The 27,960-nt window shown below is 38.3% G+C and overlaps 1 protein-coding gene across 6 annotated transcripts; it reads left to right on the plus strand.

Moving 5' to 3' along the window:
* Window positions 1-2,625: 2,625 nt before the first annotated feature.
* On the plus strand, window positions 2,626-27,960 carry kdm4aa (lysine (K)-specific demethylase 4A, genome duplicate a). Of its 6 annotated transcripts, XM_008408140.2 has the most exons (23): window positions 2,688-2,829; window positions 3,461-3,504; window positions 4,045-4,207; window positions 6,734-6,909; window positions 7,008-7,122; window positions 7,222-7,415; window positions 8,104-8,153; window positions 10,970-11,073; window positions 11,573-11,710; window positions 13,430-13,656; window positions 16,240-16,391; window positions 17,155-17,507; window positions 17,890-17,989; window positions 18,608-18,792; window positions 19,555-19,759; window positions 19,898-19,974; window positions 20,969-21,024; window positions 22,596-22,704; window positions 23,398-23,586; window positions 23,716-23,886; window positions 24,127-24,246; window positions 24,919-25,011; window positions 25,115-27,960. In XM_008408140.2, the coding sequence occupies exons 3-23, from the start codon at window positions 4,070-4,072 to the stop codon at window positions 25,253-25,255; spliced, it is 3,093 nt and encodes a 1,030-aa protein (XP_008406362.1). In that variant the 5' UTR covers window positions 2,688-2,829; window positions 3,461-3,504; window positions 4,045-4,069; the 3' UTR covers window positions 25,256-27,960. The 6 variants fall into 6 exon arrangements, with proteins under 6 accessions (XP_017159813.1, XP_017159812.1, XP_008406362.1 ...); XM_017304323.1 differs by lacking the exon at window positions 3,461-3,504 and having other exon boundaries at window positions 2,687-2,829; window positions 17,893-17,989; XM_008408139.2 differs by lacking the exon at window positions 3,461-3,504.

Consider the following 27,960-nt stretch of genomic DNA (forward strand, 5'->3'; position numbering starts at 1 on the left):
ACAGCAGAAATCCTGTTATCATGAATAAATCCAGGGTGAATCCCATCGGGTGTGTCCCTATAGGACAAGAGGGCTCCTGTGCCCAGACTTCTCGTCGAAAATTTGATCAATTGCATTGAGAGATCGGTTGACCAGATCCATAATTTGTAGATTTGGATGATGTGCAAAGAAAGGCGATAGGACAAAAACAGGGGAGGCATGAGCAGGGAGGGAGCAGAGGAAAAAGCGTCCGCCTTCATCAAGAGCAAGAGAGAAAGTGGTATACCAATTACAAAATCTGTTTGAGTTTGTCTTTGAAAAGGTGGGCAGAGGTGGCTAAAAGTTTAATCTCCACAAACAGTTTGTTTAATCATAAACAAATAAATCAGAGCGCTCTGTGAACTACATCAATCTAACAAATATCCTGAAAGCTGAATCAAAAAATAGAAAATAGGCTGAAAAAAGCATAGAGCACACAGGAAAAGAGTAACTTCAACAGGATGCGAGAAAATAAAACAATTTGATCGGAAAGTTTTTTTTGTTTCTTTTTTACTGACCCTACGAGGACAGCCAGTGCAGCAGTATTGCTTAGTTTAAAAATTTCATTTACAAGCTTACATTTTAATCACATAATCTGCATAAGGAGAACATAAGAAATATTTTTGTATGATTCAGACAATCTAAAGCCTTTAAGGTTGCTATGACAAAACAAGTCTCACAAAAGCCAATCACTGCTTTAGGCATTCACACTAACAGGGCTTAAAGAGCTCCGGCCGGGGGCCGGATTTCCGGCTTTTGACCGAACGGTCCGCCTCAACCAAACTAGTCTCCAGGCTTAAAGAGCTCCGTCTACAAAGATGTCTGCCAATCAGAATTCTAGCTCCCGTATTCTTGACCAATGACTGTAAAACGGTTTGTAGAAAAGAAGCGCATGCGTTCGGTTCAGCGGTTAAATCAAATGCGATATGAAAGAAGATGGAGTTTGTCTCACCCGGTGAAGAAACACGTTTACTTGAGAAAGGAATTAAAAACAAGTGGCGCTGGGCATGGCTAGAGGAAAGGGGACAAGACGGAAAGCTGGTGGAAAGTTTTACAAAAGGGGGCGAAGGTAAACTTTACACCTTACAATCACAACAATACAAGTTTAGACTGAGCAACTTGCTAAAACTGTATTTCGTAGCGTTCATTTTATAGCGTTAACACGGTGCTGTAAGTGGTCCGGTATGAAACGGGGTGATAGAACAACACAGCACTTTTAAATTTCAATAATCAGAATGCAGAAATTGTTTCCGTTGTTTTAAAAGGTTTATGTCAGTCTGCCTTTTCCCCAGGGAAGGGGGACGTGAGGACCAGTGTTGAGAAACACTGGTTTAGATCTTCACGTTACCGCTGTTATCCCTCGTGTCTCCTGTTTCATGGTGTTTAGGATTTCCTTGTTTTCCCTGGATTTTGGATTTAGTTAGTTTAGTTCATTAAAAATAACATCTTCATAAAGTACATCTACTGCCTGCTGCGTTTGTGTCCACCGCCACATCATGACACAAACCAGATGAAAGAGCCCATCTTTAAATTTTATGAAACAGATCACACTTTAATAAATATTTGTTATATTTAACGTATTTCAGGTAAGTAAACATGTAATGAAATAGATCCAGTCCTAGAATTTTATATAATTGAACATTACAGGTTACAAATGTTTTTATCATGTGAGGTAATATATTTTATGAACTTTAAAAAATAAAAAAAATTTTAATATAAATTTGGTTAAAAAATAAAAAAGGGGTCAAAATGGAATAAAAATATGACCCATCTATATAGTTTAGTAGAATAATTTCACAGATTTTGAGTTAATAGGTCACATGACCTAGAAGCTATTGAAGAAAAATACTAAAGAAATAACTAAATATATATATATATAAAGTGTTCAAATGTAATAAAGATGAGTGTGCCTCATTTATACAATCTAGTAGAACAATTTCACACAGATTTTGAGTTCATGGGGCACACGATTTGGAAGCTATTGAAGAAAACATTGAATATTATTTAAAATATTGAATATGACTTAAACATTTTATAGCGGATAGTAGCCTCGTTTAATAGCATGAATGACCACTTTTTTGTATCAGTTGGTCACAAGACAAAGCATTTATCTACAGGAGTGTTCGGAAATTGACGGTCCCTAAGTGAACCTCCGAGCGCTTCAGCAGGCATCGGTAGAGAACAGCTGGCCGAAATTAGTGTTCATAAATCGGATCAACCTGGAGCTGAACGTTCCTCACTCCGCGGAGGGTGAATATCTAATATCCAACTTGAAAACAACTTCGCTGCGGTCGGTAATACAATGAAAACACCGGTGTTCTGAATAGTTTGTTTTGGTTTGTGGGCCGCAAACATGGCGCCAAGCGACGTAAACGTCATACGCTGTGACGTCAGCTCCAAAGGTCTATAGAAGTAATAGCCCGGATGCCGAGCCGCATGTTTTGGTAAATATACATTGTGGGCGGGCACACAGCGGTTCAAACAGCAGATGAAATGAAGCCGCAGTTATTTTGAAGTGAATAATAGGTGTCGTCCTTGCCTTGCCTTAACCCTTGTCTTATGGCAGGCCCAATAACAATATGTCAATGTTAACTGAATGATGATTGGTCTACCAATACGATGCGTTTGATTGGCTGAAAGAACTAAGGAAAAGCCTCCCTTTTGAGTGCGATGTAAACAAACACTCACTGAGCATGCGTCACGGGAATAATGGAGGACTGTCTGTGGTAACCGAAATAATCTGATCTGTTTGCACTCCGTCTCTCGCGCTTTGAGGATAAATCTTCTTCTCTCCACCTCAGCGTGTGTAAGGTAACGCCTGTCACTGGAAAACACACTTACTGATTGAAAGACAGAGTTTACTTTGAGTTTTACGAAGAAGAAAGTGAGCGTCAGCAAACGAGCCATGTTTGCTACTTGTTTAGCTGAAAGTGGAGGAAGCTGTCAGATCCCCGTACACTGAACTCCTTCACTACATCACTGACAGCGCAGATGTTTACAGCTGTGATCATGTGGAAAATTTACGCAGTTAAAGCTATTTCTTGATTAGCGTGTCAGTGGGCAGCAGTAAGGAACAGATGGCCATCCATCCACTTAGCTGAGACATTCCCTAGTACTGCGGTTCGAGAGCATATCCTTTCCACATTATTCAGTAGTTATTACTTGTCTGGCTGCAAATGTTATTACTATTATTATTAGATAACCTTTGTTTGTAATGGCATAATAGCATTGGAAAATCTGAAGATGTGTCTTTATTGTGAATCAAACCGGCAACAGTTATTTACTTCTGAGCCTCTCAGACTCAGGATTAGTCGCTGCAGTCACAGCAGGATTCACTGTCCTGCTGTAACTATAGTGATACACTAAAACGATTTACTGTCCAAGATACTGTGGAATATAAAATGATCAGAGATGGTATCCTCTCTCCTTTTTTCTATGATAGGTGTGCTCCCATTGCTTGGACATTTCCACTGATCAGGATTGGAAGTTGAGTGTTTTCCCTCCAGAGAGCAATCTTAACCCCTTTAGAGTGGTGGAATCCATATGACTGTGTGACCTTTCTCTGACTGAGCTTAAGCTATTGCATCAGTCTGTGCTTTTGATACATACTTGAAGGTTTCAGAGCAGAAAGTTTATGCCTTTAGGTGCTCACAGTTGCTGCTGATCAGGCGAAGAAAGCATTTGATTAACAGATCACTCTTCCTGTGTACATCTTATAGATGAATTTTGTTTTTTTCCTTACCCTGCTCTTGCACTTTAAAATAATTTTTCAGTTTTGGTTACACATGTCCTGAGAAGAATTAATATTTTTTTTCCTATTCATTAATGCACCTGCACTGCTTATTTTGTTTGATCATATAAAATCTACAAATATATTTTGAACCCCAGAAAGTAGCAGAGCATTGAGGGTCACACAAATTGGAAATGGAAAGTGTTTTTGAGTAGATCTTTTAAAAAGAGTGGATGGAGATCTATAATTTGTGCAACCAGTCAACAGCTCAGTGTGTCTGCATTTTCCATTAACAGTACATGTGTTACATGGAATGCCAAGATGACTACAGACACTCCAGACCAAACTCCTAATTTCAGCGTAATGACGTTCACCCCCTCCAAAGAAGAGTTCAAGGACTTTGTTCGGTATGTTGCCTTCATGGAGTCACAAGGAGCTCACAGAGCTGGAATTGTCAAAGTAAGAAGATCATTTTATTAATATGGATCTTTTTGTTTTTATGGTTCAGTGTGACATGGAATTTCAACGTTTGTTGTGTGTCATGGTGTTGAATGTATAATTTTGCTAATGTAACATTTTATGAGGAAATAATCTGTGTACTTTTTATGAGAAGAGCAACATAGAAAGAATAAGAACTTGATTGAGTCACCTCTGAACAGATCAACTTTGTGTAGCTCAAGACTGAGACCTTTGAACTTGATGATGTCGTTAAGGACTTAATCAAAGTGTTTTTTAGTACTCAGCGGAGGCAAAATACTTCTCAGTAGCTGTATCTACACCTGGCAGACGACTCATTAGTCTGATTTACATGGTTTTCATTTGGCCGAAAAAAATCTTCCATTAGATCAGTACATACAGTTTTCATGTAATCTCATGAGTATTAAAGGATTAAAAACTTTTCAAGCAGAATCGGAAATTTATCTTGAAATGTTTGTTGATATAATTATACAAAGCAATGTAACACAATCTTGGATCTAAATCTTCCTAGCAGCATCTAGACTAGCGGTTCTCAACGTGGGCGGTACCGCCCCCCAGGGGGCGTTCAGAGGACAGCAGGGGGCGCTGGCGGACATTTTTACAAAAGGGGGGCGCTGGGATGCCTTTGGGGGGCGTTTGGTCGAAGGTAAACTTTACACCTTAAATGCACAACAATACCAGTTTAGACTTTGAGCAACTTGGTAAAACTGTATTGTGTAACATTAAACCATGCTTGGCTGCAACTGTATTGATGGCAGCTCTTCTTCTATTCAGTGTTTGTAGCTTCTGTTAGCTTCTTGGCGCAGCTCCGTTCTCCTGCTACTGGTAGCTAAAATCACGATACCCTCACTGTATCCCTCTGAAAAATGAACCCATTTAAATAAAGAAATCCCTCCATGGGTGATACCACGATAGAGAGCCTTCATTTTATAGCGTTAACACGGTGCTGTAAGTGGTCCGGTATGAAACGGGGTGATAGAACAACACAGCACTTTTAAATTTCAATAATCAGAATGCAGAAATTGTTTCAGTTGTTTTAAAAGGTTTATGTCAGTCTGCCTTTTCCCCATCGATACGCTTCACGACCGCCCGGCACGTTAGGGGTTAAAAAAAAAGACGCGCACATTGCACAAAACTCTGAAACGGGAGAAGCGGGACATAAATGGAGCGACGAACTAGATGTGAATTATGGCATAATTCACATCGGACACAGCGTCGGATTCAGCGTCAGAATCCGACGCTAAACAGTGAAAAAATCAACACATGATGTGAAACACATGACGATTAGGCGGCACAGCAGGTGATGAGTGAAGATTATTCGGATTATATTATTTGTCTTATAATGGATAAATGATCAAATAAATCTAGCAACAGGAAAGAAACTAAAGTGGACATAGCAATAAACCAGGAGAGGATAATACTAATCAAAGGAAACTAAATGGAAATGAATGAAGAACAAAATGCAAGAATAAACTAAGAAACTAAAGTAAATACAGAGGAATAAACTGGTATGGCAAGACCTTTAGAGCAATAATTAATACAGAGACTGTATGGCAAGAATAAACAGACACTATTTCCACATAAAAGGTAAAATAATATTGTTGAAGTGTCATGGGTTTGTTGAGACCACATCTAGTACTGAGAATAAATATATCTTACAGACCATAACAGTAAAGAACTTATCACTTATTTATGTTTTTAATTAAATTTGATATATTTATTTCTTCAATATTATTTTTCACATCAGTGTTAATGTCATGAGGCTGATGACTCCATGACACTTTCAGTTTGACTCATTAGGATTTGAATAAGAACCAGATTTGTTCTTTGTAATTTCTGTCCAGTAAAACTATTAATCTATAATCAATAGACAGGTCTATATAAAGATATAATCCATGTTTCTGTCTCATATTTGTTTGACATTAAAAGGACCTGGAACTTTTGTTTTTCCACTGAAAGCTCTGGTTTGCACAATAAATGCCATGTGGGTGAAGTTTTATGGATGATACTCTGATGTCCCATTCTCCTGAAGGCAGCACGTTTTGCAAATAGGTCCAAGTTTAAACTGGCATGTTCATCTTTTATCTGGTCATTTTGTGGAATATTTAACAACTAGAAAATGGCACAAAATAGGAATATTTATCCACTCTGATTGGCTGCTGTTACCAATTTTAACTTGAATGTTCATTGCATTGTTCATAGACGCCTGTGAAAATAATTTCTATTCCCATGACTTTTTTGTTCTCTGGGAAATTATTTTTGATGATAAATACAGAAACAAGCATAAAAATCAAAACATCTACAATAGTGATAGTAATATTAATGATAAAATAATAGTCAGTGCAAAGTAGCCTGCAAATTCTTTGTTGGGGGGCGGAGAGGGACCTGGATAAAGGCTGGGGGGGCGCTGGGCTGAAAAAGGTTGAGAAACACTGATTTAGTACATTGTAAAAAGTTATATCTGTGTTACTCTTTGTAGTGTATCATCTCTGATTGCTTTACTTGCAGATCATTCCACCTAAAGGCTGGAAACCAAGAAATACATATGATGACATAGATGATCTGCTGATTCCTGCTCCGATACAGCAGGTGGTCACTGGCCAGTCTGGATTGTTCACGCAGTACAACATCCAGAAGAAACCAATGACTGTCCTTGAGTTTCAGAAGACCTCCAATTTGGCTAAGTCTGTTTGCATCGTAGTTTACTTTTATTTACTTTTAACACTGTGATTATTAGATTCATTTTGGTGTTACTGATGATCTCCAAATATGTGAACCTTAGGTTTTGTAGTCCCAGATATGTTGATTTTGATGAACTGGAAAGGAAGTTTTGGAAGAACCTGACCTTTAACCCCCCACTGTATGGAGCTGATGTCAGTGGAACACTGTTTGATCCAGTGAGTGGGGCCTAGAAAAAACACGCTGAGCCTTGTTTTTTTGTTTGTTTTTTATGAGTCATGCATTTTTGTTGCTCACTATGAATAATTCTGTTGCAGCATGTGTCTGAATGGAACATGGCCCATCTTAACACAATCCTGGACACTGTGGAGAGTGAGAGTGCAGTGAAGATAAAAGGAGTTACCACCCCATGCCTTTATTTTGGGATGTGGAAGAGTGCCTTTCCTTGGCACACAGAGGACATGAATCTTTACAGCATTTGCTACCTGCACTATGGCCAACCCAAGTCATGGTAAATAAGAAGGCTTACCTTACAACATTCAATTTGTTTCATGAATGCAGCTAACAACTGTCATCTCAAGGCACTTTACAAAAAAAAGTCAAATCAATCATACATGGATTCAAAGCCTCTTCTTGAGCACAATCTGTGAAGTTATATATGCAGTTTGGAAAATGTGTTATATGTATGATGTGTTTGATGTGACTTGCAATGAAAAATTTGTATAAAAAGTTTGAAAAAAAATCATACATGGATTCCATTTGATCCTAATTGTCAATTGGAATCCATGTATGCTTCCAATTGATCATACATTCATTCCCTGAATGTTTCATGGAAGTTTATTATTGCGCTAAATTAGAACAACATTATGTGTTTGCACAATGTCTGTCATCCATTATGAAATAGACTTGATGCTACTGTCTCTTCCACTTTAATTTGTTAAAGAATGTGACTGTAAAACTGACATTGAGTACATCTGCACATCCACACTAGATATATTTGCTCTTGAACAATGTATTGAATGTTTTTACTTCTCACTAACTAGTTTATGAAATTTTATGGGATTTTTTTATTCTTATTTGAAAGAATGTGTTTAGCAACCAGTCATATTAGTCATTTGCTTTCCACAGATTTTTACTTTGCTGTCCAAAATCATACTAATCATACTTTGAATAACTGTCTCAGTTTTGTTAATTTGCAGGTATGTTGTCCCACCAGAGCATGGCAGAAGACTGGAGCGGCTTGCTAAAGGTAAGAAGAAAGTCTGCATATTTGATTTCATCCTTCAGGCTTTTTCATCGCATGACCTTCCACCATAGTGCAACTTCATGTTGCACTATGGTGGAAGGTCTATGAATGGTGAATGAATGATTCTACTGCGACTGATCTGGTTGCTGCAGATCTAGTTTTAGTTTTTCTTATAAAAATACCAACAGGCATATTTTTCAAAATTTTAATTATAACGGGGGAAAAATTTTCATCTGACCATTAGAGGCACGCTACATGATTTTACCACTGATTGTTAGTTGTGAAAGTCTGCAAGTGCATAATGGAAACTGACCTGACCTGACCTGACCTGACCTGACCTGACCTGACCTGACCTGACCTGACCTGACCTGACCTGACCTGACCTGACCTGACCTCTGTATCAGTCAACAAAACATGGTTCAGTTTTTGGAGTCTGATCTGGAAGCATTCGGGTAGTGTGTTGCTGACAGCCAATGAAAAGGAGAGCTGAGACACAATGTCAGCTTTTTTTTTTCCCACTTTATTTGTAAATATATTATGCATCATTCTGAATAGAAACACAAAACAATAGACAATACAAACTATTAACTAACTAATTACATTTATAGAGTGGACACACTTGAAAATGTGAAACTGAAATACAGAAACTAATGAAATAAACCACATACTGTATATCAGATTGAACATAAAGGTAAAAACCATTTTACAGAACAAAAATGTGTACTTTAGAAAATAAAATCTTTTAGTTGGGCTTTAAGTGAAAGAACTGACATTACCATACAGGGGTGCAGCCAGGAATCTTGGGCCCCATGACAAAAAATTAAATTGCCCCCCCTGCCCTTCACAGCTGCTCTTACAATTTCTTGAGTCTATCTGACTCATCCAAAAAAGTCACAATTTTAAAGGCTTTTAAAACTGTGACTCTTTCTTTGGTCCAACCCTGATACAAGCACAATATTTACTGCTCATGAATTTTACATGAAACGGTCCGCATACAGTATGCAAGTAGGTTGCTTAAATTGTTTCTATTAGTTTTAGATACTGAAATGTCTCTCCCCACTTGCAACAGTCACAGACAATGTGCAAAATGTATATAAAACAATCCAGAGTTCTCAAAAAATGCTGTCGTTGCATTTTATTGAAGCTGCAGTATGTAACCTTAATAAAAAAATGTTTTCTCCATATTTGTTAAAGTTGTCACCATGTCGTAATAGTTTGCTATGAGACAGATAATCTGTGAAAAGATCAATCCCCTCCACCTCCTCCCTGAGCTGCTACTGCTGGCTAAAGTAATGCAACGTTCCGACCACAAACAGCCAATCAGAACCAGAAGGAGGGTCTTGGTGTTGTCAATCAACCTCATTCACTCTGCTAAATGCGCTAATGGTGGAGAAACAACTTATCGTTACAGGAAAACAGTTTATCTGCCGTCATTAGTGGCTATGCTAACTAAACTGAGCATTCACAACAGGCTATGCTAGTTGCAGCTTAGCACAGAGCGGCTGAGCAGCCACATGAGATTGTGATTGACAGCGCTAAAACCCGCCTCCTGCCTCTGACTGGTTGTTTCTAGCACTGGGAGAAGGCAGAGGAAATAATTTTTTCACAGATCATCTCTCATAACCATACTGTCACAACATAATGACAGTTTTGAACTGGGAGTGGCAACATTTGATTTTTACTGCTAAAAACTATTTTAGAAAACACAATATGATTAATTTTGTAATTGACAGGGCCCCAATTTTTTTCAAATTTCTATGAAAGAAAAAAAATTGGTGGAGGGCCCCCTGTCAGTCAGGGGCCCTTAGAATTGTCCTAACGTTTCAGTGCCCCATTTACCATATTAAATCATATTTTTAAATGGAATGTTTGCTTACTCATCAAAGATCCTAAGATTTTATTTTAACAATTCAGTGTAAACTTTAACATAATTTTTGAACTTCGAGCCGCTATTTTTTTCAGACGCTTTGAACACTGCAATGCAGCTAATATATTGGTTTTTACTAACGGGTTTGGTAAAGCTGGACTGCTGCTTGATGAAGAAGACGGCAGGAGCTGAAGCGTAAATTTGCCTCGAGACGAAAGAGAGGAGGTTGATCAATTGTGATACAGAAGTAGATGACTTTAAAACTAAATGAATCTATTTATCTGGTTATGTCAATTTTTGTAAATGGTATTGCTATCTTGCCATGTCTCTCTTGAAAATAAATTGTAGATCTCAATGAGCTCATCACTCTCACCTCATGAGTTTAATCCATTCAGGTGTGTTTATTTGGCCTGATGGATCCAGGAGCTTGCTATCCCTCAACAAATCTAGCTGTTAATGATTTGACAATCTGTGGTGACTGGGAAAGTCATGCAGTGTTTTAGATGGTTTTAGATGATGTTACAGTGCAAACAAGAGATGAATTTATTGTGGTGTTTTTTCTCTGGGTCTGATGATGTCAGCAGCAGCATTAATGAGGTGACTGAACCAATATCTGGTATGTAGCAGGTAAGGGTTGGATGTTCAGACATCTTGATAGCCGATGAAATCTGTCTGTGTGTGATGTTTAATTTAAGGAAATAAAATAGGATCATCTAGTATGAGCAGATGAATTGTAATGGGCACTGCTGTCTGTCAGTGTAGATGCAATATCACAGTATTTGAAAACTATAGAAGTCAACAAGCATGGCTTTACGTATATAAAAAAAAAATCACTGCCTTAGCTTCAGCAGCACAGCATATTTCACCTGAGGAAGTTCCCCTTCAAACACAAGCATTCAAATGTTTAGCTTTAGCTTTATTGAAATATCTGAGTTTTTTCTTTCTCTTCCAGGTTTCTTTCCTGGGAATGCTCAGAGCTGTGAAGCCTTTTTGCGACACAAGATGACTTTAATTTCACCCTCAATCCTCAAAAAATATGGTATACCATATGAGAAGGTAATCCACATTATGAGAAGGTAATCCATGTTTTCATCTCCACAGAGATGATAACATGTTTGTTCACAAGTCATAAACTTTCAGCTTGCTGAATAAAAGGGGTGTGGCTGACATTAAGCGTGGCTTATGTTATTTTAAATAAGATTTTACTGCTTTCGTTTTTAAACCACCATTTAAGTAAGCAGTATCTTCTGCTTTTAGCTTTTGATTAACGTCTTTCAGCTCCATCTTGTCGGTTGTTGTAGCTGCAGGGTGAGTCAAGTACAAATCATGTGGGATTCAATTCAAAAATACTTGATTGATCCCAATGGTAAATTAAATAGTCTTATAACTTGCTTAATTAAAGAGTTATTGTCGATGCTGATGACTGTGGTCTCTGCAGTTTCGGTTACAACGAAGCCTCTGACTGAAGAGTAATAATCATGTTTTAGTGACTACATAGGAAAAGTCAGGTGGAATATAAAAAGTATGCATCTTCTCTTTTTTTCTGTTATGTTAGGTCACTCAGGAAGCTGGGCAGTTCATTGTGACTTTTCCATTTGCTTATCATGCTGGTTTCAACCATGGTTTCAATTGTGCTGAGTCCACCAACTTTGCTACACAGCGATGGATTGATTATGGAAAACAAGCTAAATTGGTATGTTATCTACAGTCTCTTCCACACAAGTAAAGCAGGTCAAAGTGAAATGTCTAACTTGCAAGTATTGAGGTCGTGGCACCACCTAGAGATACAAAGGAGTAAATGAAAAGATCATACCAAAAGGACTAGTAAAAGACAAGTTAACCAGGTGTCATAAATATTGTTTATTAATCTTATACAATAGGATTTAAATTATACATTTATTCATCTGAGCCTTTAACTGACATACTAGAAAACCTCAGTTAGAGGTGAATGTACCTTTGTTCGCACAAGCCATCTTTTAACAAGCACCTTAGATCTGATAAAGCTCATTAATGTGTGTTTTTTTTTTTTATTTGCTGCTTAATAGTGTGTCGGGGCTATGGACAGTTCAGTCCACCAAACATACAGTGTGTCTAAGAAGCCTATGCTGAGGAAGTCATGCAAATGTAGTTTCACAAAGTTTGTTATTATAACAGAGGCTATATTGTCTTTATGGTTGCTTTTATATTTCCAATGTCAACCTCTATATTGCTGGTAAATTCACACATATGGCATGGACACTGGTGGAGCCGTGCTGTATTACATGAAATGGATTTTTTCGCATGTTTTGCATGTTACTGATAACAGATTGGATTGTCACACAGCATCTGCTTTTCCATGACCACTTAATGAGAATTAGTTAAAGCACAGCCAGCGTTTCTCCTCCTTGTTAATACTTTATACAGAATCTAAGGTACTCATGTAGTAGAAGTTGTGTATGTCCAACATTGCTTTTAGTCCAAATGACTTACTTTGATACAGTCCTCCAAATTTGCTTTCACAGTTTCCACATGAATAAACTCAAATACCTAAACCTATTTGGTTTTTTAAGTTTAGATCCCAGTTATGTTACCATGTTGCATGAGTCAGTTGAAAAATCAATGTTAATGGGAAAGCCTTTGCTGGTCCTAGTAAATCACAGAGAGACTGTCTGTCACATAACTAACTTCAAAGCTTTCGTAAAACCACTATAGAAGTAAAACCGGACATTTGGAGCAAAAAAAAAAAAAAAAAGGATTATCCAATCAAAGCGGTTTGAGGATGAAGTCGGATGTCTGAATTGGCCTATCAGATCCCACAACAGCTAAGCCCATCTGTAATTTGAATGTATTGTTACATTTGTCATTGACCAGTCAACTGAAAGAGACACAACCCTGATCACAATTTGTACTTGGAGGTTAAAACTCGCACACAAGCGATGGAAATTGAGAGTTTTATATGTAGATTTTTGCTTTGTGTTTGTAAAAAGACCTTAAAAATGTTTAACTTGTGTAATTATTTTTTTTCAATATTTTTCACACACAAAGGTTCTTATCTATGATTGCACAAAAATAAAATTATCAGCCATTTCATGCTACAAGATTACAAAACTCAACTCCAAATAAATTTGTGAGTGGAATTTGTGCCCATATCCCAAACCCACACCCTTGGCCACCAAGGTGGCAAGGCAAACAGCCCTGCACCACAAAATTATATACGAGTGTGGAAACTTGGAAAAGATTTAATTTCAAGATCAAAATGGCCAATTTCAGCAATACAAACTACTCTAAACCTATTACTAAAGCACTAACTCTAACAAGAGCCCGTCTTGTCTTCACAGTCTCACATTGGTGAGAACACACTCTACATCTAACAGAGACCTCAACTGCCTTGTTTTAGCTGTTGAAGCTACGAAATGTTTCATGTTTTCTGCAGTGTTCTTGCCGTCAAGATATGGTGAAGATATCTATGGATGCATTTGTGCAAAAGTTTCAGCCTGACCGTTACAAACTGTGGAAAGCAGGGAAAGATGACACTCCCATTGACCACTTGAAACCAACTCCAGAGGCTGCTGAGTTTCTCAAAAAAGAAAAGACCAATCCCTGTAAGATTTCCAGTGAAGCATCGTCTGACGAGCCAACTTCTCCTGCACAGGACAAAAGGTCTTGATTTATTCTATTCTCTCTCTCTTCACTATTCTGTGACTATTTTATTACAGATGGGAATGTTAACAAGTCTTTCCTAGTTGTTATGAAATATGAAAAAGTTGATCTTTTTCAAAAGTAAAAAAATGACGTATCTGGGCATATTAGAAAACAATGAGCCACTTTTGCACACTGCCTCCACTTGTATGTCAAAAGGATGAACCTATGTTCAAATCATTCAAAATGGATGTTAATGTCAGGTTTAAACAGGTTCTAAGTACCTGTCTACATGGGGACACATTTTTCTGAAATGGGAAAGTTTTTCATTGTTTGTGCCCTGCATCCACATGACAACGGTGTTTTAAGGGACGCAAAATGTAAAAAAACAAAAAAATTATAAATTGCCTTCAGGTATTCTAGTGGACAGCAAAAACACATCTTTTGTGTAACTGCTGACCTATTTGCCAAAACTCTAGCTTATAAGTCCAAATGTATTCATGCACGCACAACAAGAATGCTGGATTACGTAACAGCGTCCGCCATATTGAATGTTGAATATGTGCCAGTAAGGTAATACAAGTAAATGGACCGAACTTCACAAAGTGCCGTTCTACAAAGTATTTTAAGTTAATACCTGTCATTGACACATTTTCTCACACGCATTAATATATTTGGCAATCAAAGAAATGACTAAAGACAGTTTCTAACTTTTGATGGGATTGTTTAATTGTTTTGGGGCATTTCTGAATAAAGAGCACAATGTTTTATTTGATAGAAATTATTCTGATAATTTTTATATTGACATTGATGAACAGACACACTTTTACTGTGTTTAATTAAAGAACATATTTACATAATTCCATAATTTAATGTACACGTTTCAAGACAAGAAACAAATTATTTTCTTGCATTTATTTTTATACATGATTGAGAAATGGGGCTGCACAGTGGCACAGTTGGTAGAGCTGTTTCCTTGCAAGGCTCTGGGTTCAATTCCCAGCCCCGGTCTTCCTGCATGGAGTTTGCATGTTCTCCCTGTGCATGCATGGGTTTTCTCCGGGTACTCCGGTTTCCTCCCACAGTCCAAAAACATAATTGTCACGTTAATTGGTCTAAATTCTCTGAGTGTGCATGGTTGTTTGTCCTGTGTGTCTCTGTGTTGCCCTGCGACAGACTGGCAACCTGTCCAGGGTGAACCCGCTTCTCACCCGGAACGTTAGCTGGAGATGGGCACCAGCAACCCTCCCAACCCCATTAGGGGACAAGGGTGTAAGAAAATGGATGGATGGATTGAGAAATGACTTTTGATTTATAAATCAGTCATTGTCAAACATTAAACTACATATTTTTCTTACTTTTTTCCAGAGAAAAAATATTTATTACAGTTTGTCAACTTTGCTATTAACAGCAGAGTGAAAATAATCAGAGTAAATTATTTTTATTTCGTTACATAAGCTGTATTAATACACTTAATACTTCAAATTGAGATATTTAAAAATACACAAAAAATGAAAGAATAAAACATTTATTTATTATACTGGGAACACTGGTCACAGGCTTCAGTCTGCTGGTCACACTGGGAGAACTCAATGACTTCTGAGACGTCCTGGTTCACAGGCTAAAGCCAAGAATAAAAGAAATTATCCAAATTTCCTTCACATTCAGAAAAAGAAATATTCAGCATGTTGGGCTCTGACTCGTAGCATCTTTATAGCTAAATACCGACATGGTGAAGCTGAGCTGGAAACAGACTGAAGACCAGCAGCTCCAGCTCTGATCCTGACTGACCTTTCCTCACTAAATCCTCTGGTTTTTAATKAACYTCTCCTCTAACAGCGGTTTTTCATCAGCTCTCTCTCATTAGATAACAGTATGAAAACGTTAGCTGCTACGCTAACAATTAGCAGTTATTTTGGGCCAATTTAGATACATAGGAAATATTTCTTGGTTGTTTAGAAGCGAATTTCTGGCTGCAAAGTCTGATCTTTCATCCTTACCTGTGAAATGTAATGCCAATGAATCCAGTTTGTTTCGTAAAACGGTTGAAACACACAGCACAGCACAGGACTTAAGGAGCTCCGATCGCTTTTTTTTCCCTCTGTATTGTTGGTACCTTCACACATATGACATGGACACTGGTGGAGTCATGCTGTATTACACAAAATGGATTTTTCCTTTTGACATCCCGTCTCTCTTTCTCTTGCTCTTGTCCGGGGTTGGGTCGTGGGGTAGAAGCCTAAATAGGGAGGCCCAGACTTCCCTCTCCCCAGCCACTTCTTCCAGCTCCTCCGGGGGAATCCCAAGGCGTTCCCASGCCAGCTGAGAGACATAGTCCCTCCAGCGTGTCCTGGGTCTTCCCCGAGGCCTCCTCCCGGTGGGACGTGCCTGGAAAACCTCATCAGGGAGGCGTCCAGGAGGCATCCTGACCAGATGCCCGAGCCACTTGAATAAAGGCCACCAGAGCTAAATAAATGAATAAATAAGTTTGTCAACCCCTAGACACTTTGTAAAAATCTCTGAATATTGTTTTTGAATCAGCTGGCATTATCTTAAACCTTTTGTGAAATTAAAAACTGTCCTTAACATTTTTAAATGATTCAGCTCAGATCCTCAAAATGGGAAAAAGCGTCCGCTTGAACCTGTCCAGACCTCTGAAGAAGACAATTGTGACGTAAGAGTCAAGGAGGCGGTAGAGCCTGAGAGACCCAAGCTATCACTGAAGAGTTCTCCCAACAAAGTCCCAGCTGCCTCAGGTAAGGTGCCAAACTCTTGAATTTACTCTTGCCTTTCTGCTACTTGTTTGCCTTTAAGTCTAGCCTCTTGTCATATTCTTAGATAAAATCAAAAGAAAAAACTTCCACATTGTTTGGATCCTACATTCATTCTAATATGTAGAGTAGAAATATTGACAGCACTGGGTGATATAAAAATATTTGCATGCTATCCTGCTATACTAGTGCTTTATAGTAATACATTCTCTGAAGTTTAATTCATTCAAGTTTAGCATTCTTGTCCAAGACGCCTCAAAAGTAGTTCAAGATTTACTTCCCTAAATTTTCTTCCCATTTTCCCCATGATAACCACAGGCTTCAGTGCCAGACCAGCTCTAGCTGGTGCATCATCTACCACCATTAGTGTGTGAATGACTGAATGTAGTGTAAAGCACTTTGGGTTCCTCTGGACTTGATAAAATGCTATACAAGTGCAAGTCATTTACTATTTACTATGTGCTGAGCTGCCACATAAAATCCCAGTGAAGGATGAGCATTTTTTAAATTTTTGTTCTTGATGTAACCCTCCCAACCCCACTTAGGGACAAGGGTGTAAAGAAGATGGATGGATGGATGGATGGATGGATGGATGGATGGATGTTGAAGTTATTTCTAGAGACAATGAATCAAAATATGTCATGTATGTGTATTCTGGACTGCACTTTTATCATTAACTTATAATTTGGAAATTAGTTAACTAAATCAGTGTACAGAGTTGTAATAAAGTGTTTCCTTTTCAAAACAGCACAACCCAAGTCAGAACGTCAGTTGGAGAAGCACATGAAACCACCACCTAAATGGAGTTGTAAAGACAACAAGAAAACTTCAAGCAGACAAAATTCTGCAAGAAAGGACAAGAACGGTGGACGGGCTGCAGACATGAGTCCTCTTCTGCCAGTAGAAGGAAATGCAGAGGCCAGTGTGGAGCCTCGGGTGGAAACCAGTAACATCCCTGTGCAGAAGCTGTTTCAGAGAACACTCAGCCCTGCTGACGTCCTGCATGTTCATAGCTATGCTAAAGGAGACTATGGAGAAGAAATCCTGGTGCAGGAGGAAGAACAGGCCGTACGCAGTGATAAAAGAGAAGACACCAAACATGTGAGCAGAGAACTGAGTGGTGTTGGCATCTGTCATTCTACCTCAATCCAGATAATTGAAGTATTTTAACCTGTTGTAGTGCCGTAGTTTCTGATAAATGTATTATCTTAATATACTTCTACATCAACAACATGTAGCAACAATATTTGTCGTTAAAATACTCAGTTGGTATTGCGTGTATTGAGACGTGACCAAACACAAGTTAACATGTTTTTTAAGATGTGCAAAATTCATACCCTCTAAATCTGATGATTATCATTTTGGACAGTTTTAAACATTTCTTTTCTGTGATCTTCTGGAACATACATGCTGATACTGTTTACCTGTTAGCTGAACATGTGACTTTCGGTTCTAATTCTGCTGGTGTTCTCTGTCCCTCCAGCAGGTGGCAGAAGTGTTGCCTCCTAATGCAGAGCTGGAAGGTAATCGGGACCAGCTGCCACGCCCTCCACACTTTACAGATAACAACAGCAGTGAAAAAGGTCTGTCCTGACATGAAGTTTTACTTTAATCTTTCTTGTTCACGTGTAGCTGATCTCCAGCACTTGAATTAGTTTGCGCAGTCTCCACGGGTGATTTTCAAGGTTTTGTTTATTTTCTTTGATGTGGATCATCAGTCACCATGAAAACTAAAACATATACAAACATTAGAATACAAAACATAAACTTACAACACAAACAACAAAATAAAGCGTACCTTGCTGCTTTCACTGGGGAACAACAAGCATTGATTTGTGCCAAACAAATCTTTTGACAATTTGTTCAAATCTTTCATTGGTACAATGATTCTGCCAGCTTCTATAGGGCCTGCCCTCATTAGCTACAGCAGCCCGTGAGGTACATACAAAGGAACCCCAAACTTTACAAAGTGCAAATACAATTAAACAAAACAAAAATACTTACCACCAACAGTGCTAATCAAAACAGACAAACATCCATAAACAATCTGCAACATTCTTAATTTAGAAATTTCACTTTAAATAATTTACAATAAATAGTCTACAATTTTAAATAATTTAGACAATTTATGTTAAATGGCTCACTATCCATTACAACATGTATATTGAAACTTAATGAATGCATTTGTTTTTCTGCCGTAGATGCTTTGGAGGAGCTTCCCCCAGTGGAGGCAGGTACAATCGAAGGGGACAACTGGGCCAAACCTCTGACCCATTTGTGGCAGAGCAGCCCTCCCAATCTGAAGAAAGAAAGGGAGTACAACCAACGCATGGGCTCTAAGCCTCCATACTGCTCCATCTGTATGCTCTTCCAAACATATCAACAGGTATTCCTCTCAATCAGAGACCTGGACGCTGTTCAGGTGTTGTGTTCCATTTCTTTTTCTCTCCAAACCAAAATAAGATTGACAGGCTTTATTTTTCTGATTGCTCTCAGCATGGCAATAACTGCATTAAGACATTTCTTTTGAAATGTTTTCATTCTGGGGATATGAAATATTGTAATTTTCAGACTATTGACTGTACCTGAATATAATCTGCACCTACTGCACAAGTGCAGACGCTTGTCTGCAGGGTCTATGTTGAAATGAGAGATTTACACAGTTTTTTTTTTTGTTTTTTTTACTTTTAAAGTAATGCATACCAGTAACATACACAAATGTGTATCATAAATGCTTTTCTATTTTCAGAACAGTTCCTGTGACATGGCTACTTGAATTGGTAGCTTACCTGGCAGCTTAGCAGGCAGATATTGTGCTAGACTTTTTCATTGTTCTACATTTTGACAGATGTGGTCAAAAAAATCACAATCTATTTTTATCCATTTTTTAAATTATAATGATGTCATTCAATTGTATTTAATTTCCATTTGGTTTAATATTCAACAAGCTGAGTAGAGAATCAAATGTGTCATGGTTTTGAGGTTTATCTGGAGGATGAATCCGCACTTTGCTACTGCACTGTAGGCTAGAATTACAAGCGCCACTTCAGCCACAGTTTTGAAATCGGGAAACTTTTCTCCAATTGAAGCAGTCAGAAGTCGGAAAGAGAAACGGCTGTCTTTCCTTCCTTTCTGTGTCTGCCCACAGGCAGAGTGTGCCAGCAGCGTGGACAGTCATGTCGCTGGTGCTGGTGGGAGGATGCAGACCAAGCCTCTTATCCCAGAAATGTGCTTCACCATCACCACAGAAGAAGACACAGAAAGTGAAGAACAACCTGTTGCACATTATTTAGAGGAAGATGGAACCAGCCTTCTCATCAGCTGCTCACAGTGCAGTGTTTGGGTTCACACCAGTCAGTAAACCAGCACGCTTTACATCTACACAAAATAACTTTGTTTTATAGCTCTACATGCTCTAAACTCTTAAATGATTCAGCTATAGATGCTGTATAAGCTCTACTTTCCTGTGTGTTTGTGTGTGCATCCTTTAGGCTGCTACGGTGTGAACCCAGTCAGTGTGAGCACCGAGTGGAAATGTGCACGATGTACGGCCAATGCTATGAATGAGGTTGGTATTAAAATTAGTTACAGTTGGTTCTTCCATAGAGTAACCTTGTGAGAGGTGTTATAACGCATAAATAAATTCAGCATGGGAATGCCTCTTGGATTCTTTGTTTTTTTGTGCTACAAAAAAGTATTGATTTCCTTAAGTTTATGCCTTTTGTTACGCTTAAACATTTTAGGTCACCAAACAAATTTTAACATCAGACAAAGATACACTGTATTAATACAAAAATCTGTTTTTAATGATGATTTTTTTTTCATTACAGTAAATAGAATCTGTCTGACAACATGAAGGGGCCTGAAAGCAAATGCTTTTTAACAGTTAGATTTGGATAATTTTTTCCCTTTATTAAAGAAATCATCATAGATTTTTAAAAATGTTTTATCTTATACCTAATTTTATTTTATCTTAATTATCTAAGTGATAAAACACAAACGGAAGAAATCTGTAAAATGAAGCGCTGTATATGTAGTCTGAATAAAAAGTTTTAGTTTTTGAACAATATAATTTTATTTCATTTTGTTCTTTATTTTATTCACTCAATAATAAATATGAATAGTTCATGTAACCCCTAAAAGAAGTCATGAATGAAAAGGATGAGAAAAATATAAACCTCTAAGATCTCAGTTATTCACATAAAAACAAAATTAGTCAGCACAGAATACTACTGCAGACATATTTCAACAAAAAAATACACACAAAAAATACACAACACAAAAAGCGCCATATTGCCTCATCATAATGGTTTTCAAATTTCTTTTAAATGCACAAAGAAATTTAGATTGTTTTATCTCACATCAAGATTATCAAGATAATATATTAGTAGACCCTTTCTGTACCATCTGAACATTTCTCTGAGTAAATAATACCTCAAAGTTTTCAGATCTAGAACGTCTTCTTAAAAATGATGCCCGCAGAGAAAGAATAAGCTTACTGCTTCCAACCAAAAGTGACATTTTTTGACTGGACCCTTTTATGAGACTTGTTCTTTTTGCAGAGTTGCTGCTTGTGTTTGCTAAGAGGTGGAGCCCTACATAAAACCACCAATGACAAGTAAGTTCCAGGGTTATCTAGAACACAGTGCTTTTCAAAGTGTGGGGCGTGTCTCCCCTTGGGGGCGCCAGAATTCTTCAGGGGAGGCACAACATGAGGAAATAAACCAGAACATGTAAATACAAACATTTAGCTAACTTCACCTAATCTATGCCAGAGGCTAAATGAGTAGAGTTTTAGCACCTAAAGCTACAGTGAGTTGGAATACAAAGTCTGGACCAGGCAAAACAACAAATATGACCAAATTATTTCAAGTTGGGATTTTCATGGGTTGGATGTGAAGATATTCTACCACCACAGTTTTGTCTTCAAAGCCCTGGGAGGACTTTTACACCAATGTTTCACATATGACCTGTGTATGGTGAGATGTACCCAAGCTGTATGTAAAACATAGTCTGGAGTCTTCCCCAGGGTCACTGAAAGCTCTAAAACGGCTGCCAAGATCCATCTGGATCAGAAACCTGCACCACCTCAAGAAGGTAAAAAGTATTGACTTTGTGTTGAGAGTGCAGACATAGCTCTTACTTTGGACATGGGATTGGATAGCCATTAAATCACTCAAATACTCCATACTCCCCACTCGTAACCCCACAAAGTTCTGGTTCCACAGAACCAGAACTTTGTGGCACAAAAGCCACTTTGCTCCTCTTGGATGTGAGGTTTGACAATCAGTCGGAGCCTCCTGTCAATCGGACAGGAGGCGGTCAGTGGGGCTCGTGATGATTATAATCCTCTTGTGCAGCACTGTCCGGCTAAGAAGAGCAATCTGTCCATACGTGGGACAAACCCTCTGGTCCTCTTTCTGAAAGATTGGGTCCAACAACTCAGTTTGCCACTCTAATAGAGTTGTCCTGTTCTTCTGTGTAACATTGAAAAGTAATGTTGACCTTGACAGACCCAAAGCCTTCAGCATCTCAGGCCAAATCTTATCCACACCTGACCTAGCCACTGGTGAGCTTTAGAAATAGGGTGTAGTGTGTAAAATTAACTTTTTTGACAATTTGTATCATGTTGCAATGTTTTACACTCATTAAAAAAATACCTGCAATGTTGCTTTGATTCTGTCTGGTGTTTTTGAGGGACCTTGAATCTCCCCTTTCAAGCCATTCCGGGGTGCTTAAACACTTGCTACGACATAGCTCCTCCTTTTTCCACGAAGCTCCTACTTGGACCTACATTGTCCAGCTGAACTTCTCACTCCTGGCCACCCCTCCCAGCCAATCCCCCACTCAGCTCCCCCAGACTAGCGACAGCAGCAAATTAGCAAACACTTGGTGGAACTGTGTGTCTGCTGATCATAGGAATTACTTGGCAGTCCAACTCTTCTAAGAATTGTTGTAAATGGCTTAATGGATTACATGCTGAGACAGTGTGTCAGAAAAAGTAGGAGCTTCTTAAAGAGACAGAGGCCCAATTTCATTTTCTAACAACTGAAGGTAACATAGTACCATTTTATAGCGCAATCAAGCCACTATGTGCCTGGAAAATGCATAATGCATTTACCAGTTATTCCAACTGGTAAATGCACCAGCTGGAATAAATAACATCACAAAGTGTTGTGTGTTTTTTAGGTGGGTACATGTGCTGTGTGCTGTGGCAGTAATGGAGGCACGCTTTGTCAACATTGCTGAAAGAAGTCCTGTGGATCTGAGTGGAATCCCTCTACAGAGATTTAAACTGGTGAGTTTACATGGTGTCACCAGAAACTGCAAGTATTAAGTAAAGGGAACAACTTTGTAATAACCCCTTAACCCTCACCCCCAAAATCACCAAAAACACCTAAAAAGGTATACCCAAATTAAATCAGCTGCTGTTCTTGAAGAATTTGGAGTGCATGCAAAAGCTTGGTCTCTTTATGAAGATGACAAGCTAATTTGGACTCTCCAAATGGAGACTACAAATGGCACGCTTGGACAACATCTGATATACAAACTTTAAATGACTAACTCCTCAGTGCTTCAACATACAGTCATCAATGAGGCTCTAATGAAAGATAATGACCAGAGGAATCCTCTGGCAGACACATTACTGATAGTGGAAATTACTTATAATTATATAGATAAAATGGCATATCTGGGGGCTGGGAGGGTTAGCGTTCAGTCAGACCTCCCACTCCTTCTTGCAATACGCTGTCCGTCTGGCCGCCCGGCTCCCCCCACCCCCACCCTTCTAATGGTACACTAACCCCCCAAGCTAACAGGTGTGAAAAAACTGTGAGCTTTAGTAGAGAAGATGTGTCATTCAGACATGTTTACAGCTCTGTGACTCAGTAAAGTCAAACATTTGACAACGGGAACAAGACGGGATATTTCCTATTCTTTAGCTATTTTTAACGGCTTGCTGAGCCCAGGCTGCTGTGTCTCCATTTCACAGAAATGTTACTACTGCAAGAAACGCGTGAAAAAGGCATCTGGCTGCTGTGTGCAGTGCTCTCATGGCCGCTGTCCCACTGCATACCACCCTACCTGCGCCCAGGCTGCTGGGGTACTGATGCAGCCAGATGATTGGCCCTTTGTGGTCCATGTGACCTGCTGTCGGCACAAAGGTCCTGCTCAGATTGAGGTAAACTGCTGCACAGGATCTTTTCTCTCTTCAACATGAGTTTAGTTTTTATCTATTTATAGTTTAGAATGGATCCTTCTCTGTATGATTATGCATTAATATTGCTATTTGTGGCTTTTTCTGCTGCAGCGCAATAAGGCAGCAATGCATGAGCTTACTGTGGGTCAGAAAGTCATCTGTAAGCACAAGAATGGCCGTTACTATCAGTGTGATGTAGTTCAGCTCTCAAAAGAGACCTTTTATGAAGTCAACTTTGATGACGGCTCCTTCAGTGATAACCTCTTCCCGGAGGACATTGTGGTATGTTTTATTTGTCTTATTTGCAGTAAAAACATCTAGTATAGTAAGCAGAAATGTAAAAGGCATTGTTCATTTTAGTCATCAAGATTGTCTTGAGCTTTAGAAACTAGAAACTAGACAGAACAGTTTTTTGGATTAGCCTAAATGTAGCTTCTTTATAAAAGCTAAAGGTATGCTGTAGAGGTCACTTGAACGTGTTAAAGGTGACTGATCAGTTTGTGTGTGTGTTTCTTTGTGCAGAATCAAGACTGTGCTCAGCTTGGCCCCCCACCGCAGGGTGAAGCGGTTCAGGTGCGCTGGACAGATGGGCTGGTCTACGGGGCCAAGTTTGTGGCAGCTCATATTATTCAAATGTACTTGGTAAGTATTTTTCTCTTTCTTTGTGCAATTTGTGTCAAAATAATTTTAGACTTTATGCTCTTACTAGTAAGAACTTCATAATTATCTATTTAGGGAGATGATTCCATATGTAAGGGACACCGAAAGTAATTACTACTTTTGTTTTTAGATTTAGACTTATTTTTTGGAACACTGAGTAAACAAAACTGATCACCTGAGAAATCTACATGGTTTAAATTTAACATATCTCTCTGAAATTATTACGATTTGATTCCATTCAGTGGCTTAAAGACCAATAAGATTTTAAAATCTATCTTTTTGAAAACAGGGATCCAAAGTAATATGAGATTGATAGAGTATACTGATATTGAACAAAATTAGTTTGAAAACTGAGCCTTGAGGAACCCCAAAGAAGAACTTTTTCATTCAGATGAATAATTGCCAAATGTCACATTGACACGAACTTATTATAGCATTATAGTTAAGGTCCAGTGGATGCTGAAATTATTAATTTGGAGTGTTTTGTGGTAACGAAAAAATCATCTTTGATTATTATTAGCCATATATGAGATTTTGGTTGATTAACTAAATCATTATTTGCAGTTTGTGATAATTTATCATAAATAAAATGAAATAAAAATGTCACAATTGTGAAAAATAGATATTAATATGTGCCGTTGTTCCAAACCGCAGGTGGAATTTGAAGATGGCTCACAGCTAACAGCCAAGAGAGATGATGTCTACACTCTGGACGAAGAACTTCCCAAGAGAGTCAAATCCAGACTGGTGGGTTCAAATTCACCTTTATTTAACAAACCAATGTTGTAGCATATAATTACACAATGCTGTTATTACATAGTCCATGTAACCATTATTATTGTCTTGGCAGTCTAAGGCATCAGATATGAGGTTTGATGGAATTTTTGAAGACAATGAGATCATCCAAGAATCTAAGAGACAAAGAGTGATCAACTCCCGGTACAGGGGCGACTACATCGAGCCTGTGATTTACAGAGCCATTATGGAGTAGACCCTCACACCTGGTCAGCCCGTCTTACACACCAGCAGCACTGTTGGACTGAAGTGTTTTAATGCACCTTAACTTTGCAGCTAGTTTCAGGCAATGTAGCAGCAGCTGTCTTCTTCAGGATCTGCATGGACTGCTGCCTGTTCCACACTTTGTTCTCTTTGCTGGACTGTGAGGTCAAAAAATGTTTTGTTCTGATGACATTTTTGCAGAGGACTCCTTACAGTAATGTCAATGGGCCACAGGCCCATTAACACTGCTAGGTTTTCTAGCATTACTTCAAGGATACATTACAAATAGCACTGAATAAAGTAAGATGTTTGAAAACTGGGTTAGTGCTGGAATGTAAAATCAGTGGTTGTGCTGATATAGTCTGAAAAAAAACAAAGCTTCATTAAACTGGCCCCAACTGAGCATTTTCCATCCAAAATCAACTTGTTCCTAATTTATTTCAGCTTTTGCTTTTAGTGGCTATTAAAAGGTTTCAGAGAGGGGAACACAAAGATACCCCAAATATTATTCTAAACCTCTACTTCACATTCAGCCCTTTAGTTTTTATTCTGTTGAAAATGGTAGAAAACAGAGGAGAGCTGAATCCCTCAACATTTTTAACATTTAAAAAGTCATTTCTGTCCAATGACTTGTGAACAGTATGTGTAACTGCAAAAACGGTTAAACCTTGAAATAATCGGACTGAAATCCTGTCATTCTAAGCAAACTTTCTTTTTTCATGTCTAGTGTGTGACAATCAGTGAGGTTCAGACCTTTGAAGAAATAATTGGATATTTACCAGGAACTTCTGAAGCTTCTGGAGTTGCTGGCCAGAATCCCACACTCTGCCACATTAGCTACTCAAAATGAATTCACACCAACACCCAGAGATCAGTAGACACTCCTGACTTCAGTGTTTTGGCCATGGACAGTTGGACATGTGAACTAGAAACCTCCTCTCTATAGAGGTGGATTTAAAAATCCAGATCCCAAATATCTGGCCACTAGTGTTTTTTTTTTTCTAAACATAAACAATAAAAAACAATATAAAAGTTTTTTTATTTCATAGATTTAATAAAAGATTTCAAATCTTTTAAAATCTTTAAAGATTTCAAAACTAATATGACATTTATCAATTATACAGATGACGCTCATTCTCCATTTACTAGCCTCTGCTTGATGGGCGAAGCTTAGTGGACTTGTCTGTCTGCCTCCAGAGGAGGAGGCCATTACCCACTAATGACTTGGCCTTCATTACACCAGACTGCCTGTATATTGAAAGTTCTACAGGATTGTGGAAATCTTTATCGTAAAAAAACAAACTAAAAACTTCCTTTCAAAGACTTTCTTCCAGTTCTTTGATTTTCAGTCCTGGTCCTCATGACCCACTGTCCTCCCCTCCATATTTTACATGAGTATTTACTCCAACACACGTAGTTGCATTTCCCCTTCAGCTACTGTCCAGTTTGTTAATCAGGCATTTATACATGTACGCAGGGAAGCACCATGCAGGAGGAGGTTTGAAAACCTCTGACCTATAGCTTATTATCCTTTGAAAACAGAACGAGGACAGCTGCTTTAAAACGGTTATGGAGAAGACTGGCTTTACACTGACTGCAGACCAGGAGCTTAAAACATTTTTTATTTGTTCCAAATGGTTTGGAAACTTCCACTTGTAATATTTATGAGTTGTCTTAATCTTAACACTCTCACATCTTCAGTTTTGTGATAGAAATATTTTCATGGTATCTATCACATTTTAAAATGTATCAACATATTTCAGAATTAAGAAACATATAGGGACTCTTCTGGATAAATGAAGTAAGGCTTTATTAAAATAATAATAATAAAAATATAACCAGCAATGAAAAAAGATATTTTAAAATCTCTGGGATATTTTTCTTGGATTTTGATTCAAGTTTTTAGGTTTCATGTAAGTGTTGCAACAATCATTTCTTTAGGCATGTACAATGCAGAAAAACTGTTCTGTTGGATGCTGTGGAGTAACAGGTTAAACTCTTTAAAGGTAGCACAGCCATTTGATCCCTAATATCCTGTTTTATTAACTACATTCCCTCCTTGGGTGAACTGTATCACTCTTTATTGCTCATTATGGTGTGCTGAGAAACTAGCGTCTGCTTCATAAACAGTAATTCTGTTGAGTTTGTTCAATTATTTGACTTCTGCAGTATAAAGCTGCATTTAAATAAGTCTCTGCTGATTTTCATGTGTTTTTATTGCCTGCCTGTCCTACTCTCTTACTCTGTGCACTGGACTGCTGAGTCCAGTTTGTGGGGCATTTGAACATCAAGGTGCTACTGTTAGTTTATACAGAAAAAGATGGCGTTTGTTGTACATTTCTAAAAGTTTTGCTGGCTTGTTCGTGTCCGGCTCCACCCAACTCTTTGATCTCATTGCTTTGGGGAACAAGATGGCCGTCAGATTATCAAGCAGGTTTTCTAGCTGGTCATTGGCCATGTAGGGATCATTTCATTTTTTCTTTAGACTAAGTTGTACACTGATCTTGTATTATATTTTACTGTCCTGTTTGTAAAACGTTCAGTGTATTTTTTCACAGAAGCCTGTGTAATGTAAATGTCATGTAGTCTATTGTAAAATCTTATTGAGCCAGCAGGGAGAGCAGTTACTTTTCATATTGTTATGAAGACATTTTGTAACATTTGTTTAATTAAAGAAATGTACTCTCAGTTCATTAA

The sequence above is a fragment of the Poecilia reticulata genome, linkage group LG4 (assembly GCF_000633615.1).
Source record: "Poecilia reticulata strain Guanapo linkage group LG4, Guppy_female_1.0+MT, whole genome shotgun sequence".
NCBI classification, from domain to species: Eukaryota; Metazoa; Chordata; class Actinopteri; order Cyprinodontiformes; family Poeciliidae; genus Poecilia; species Poecilia reticulata.

Coding starts and splice junctions, on each gene's coding strand:
- kdm4aa (XM_008408140.2), top strand. CDS start 4,070: ATGACTACAGACACTCCAGACCAAACTCCTAATTTCAGCGTAATGACG. Junction 22,705..23,397: donor CTCTACAGAGATTTAAACTG/GTGAGTTTACAT, acceptor TCCATTTCACAG/AAATGTTACTACTGCAAGAA. Junction 24,247..24,918: donor ATATTATTCAAATGTACTTG/GTAAGTATTTTT, acceptor TCCAAACCGCAG/GTGGAATTTGAAGATGGCTC.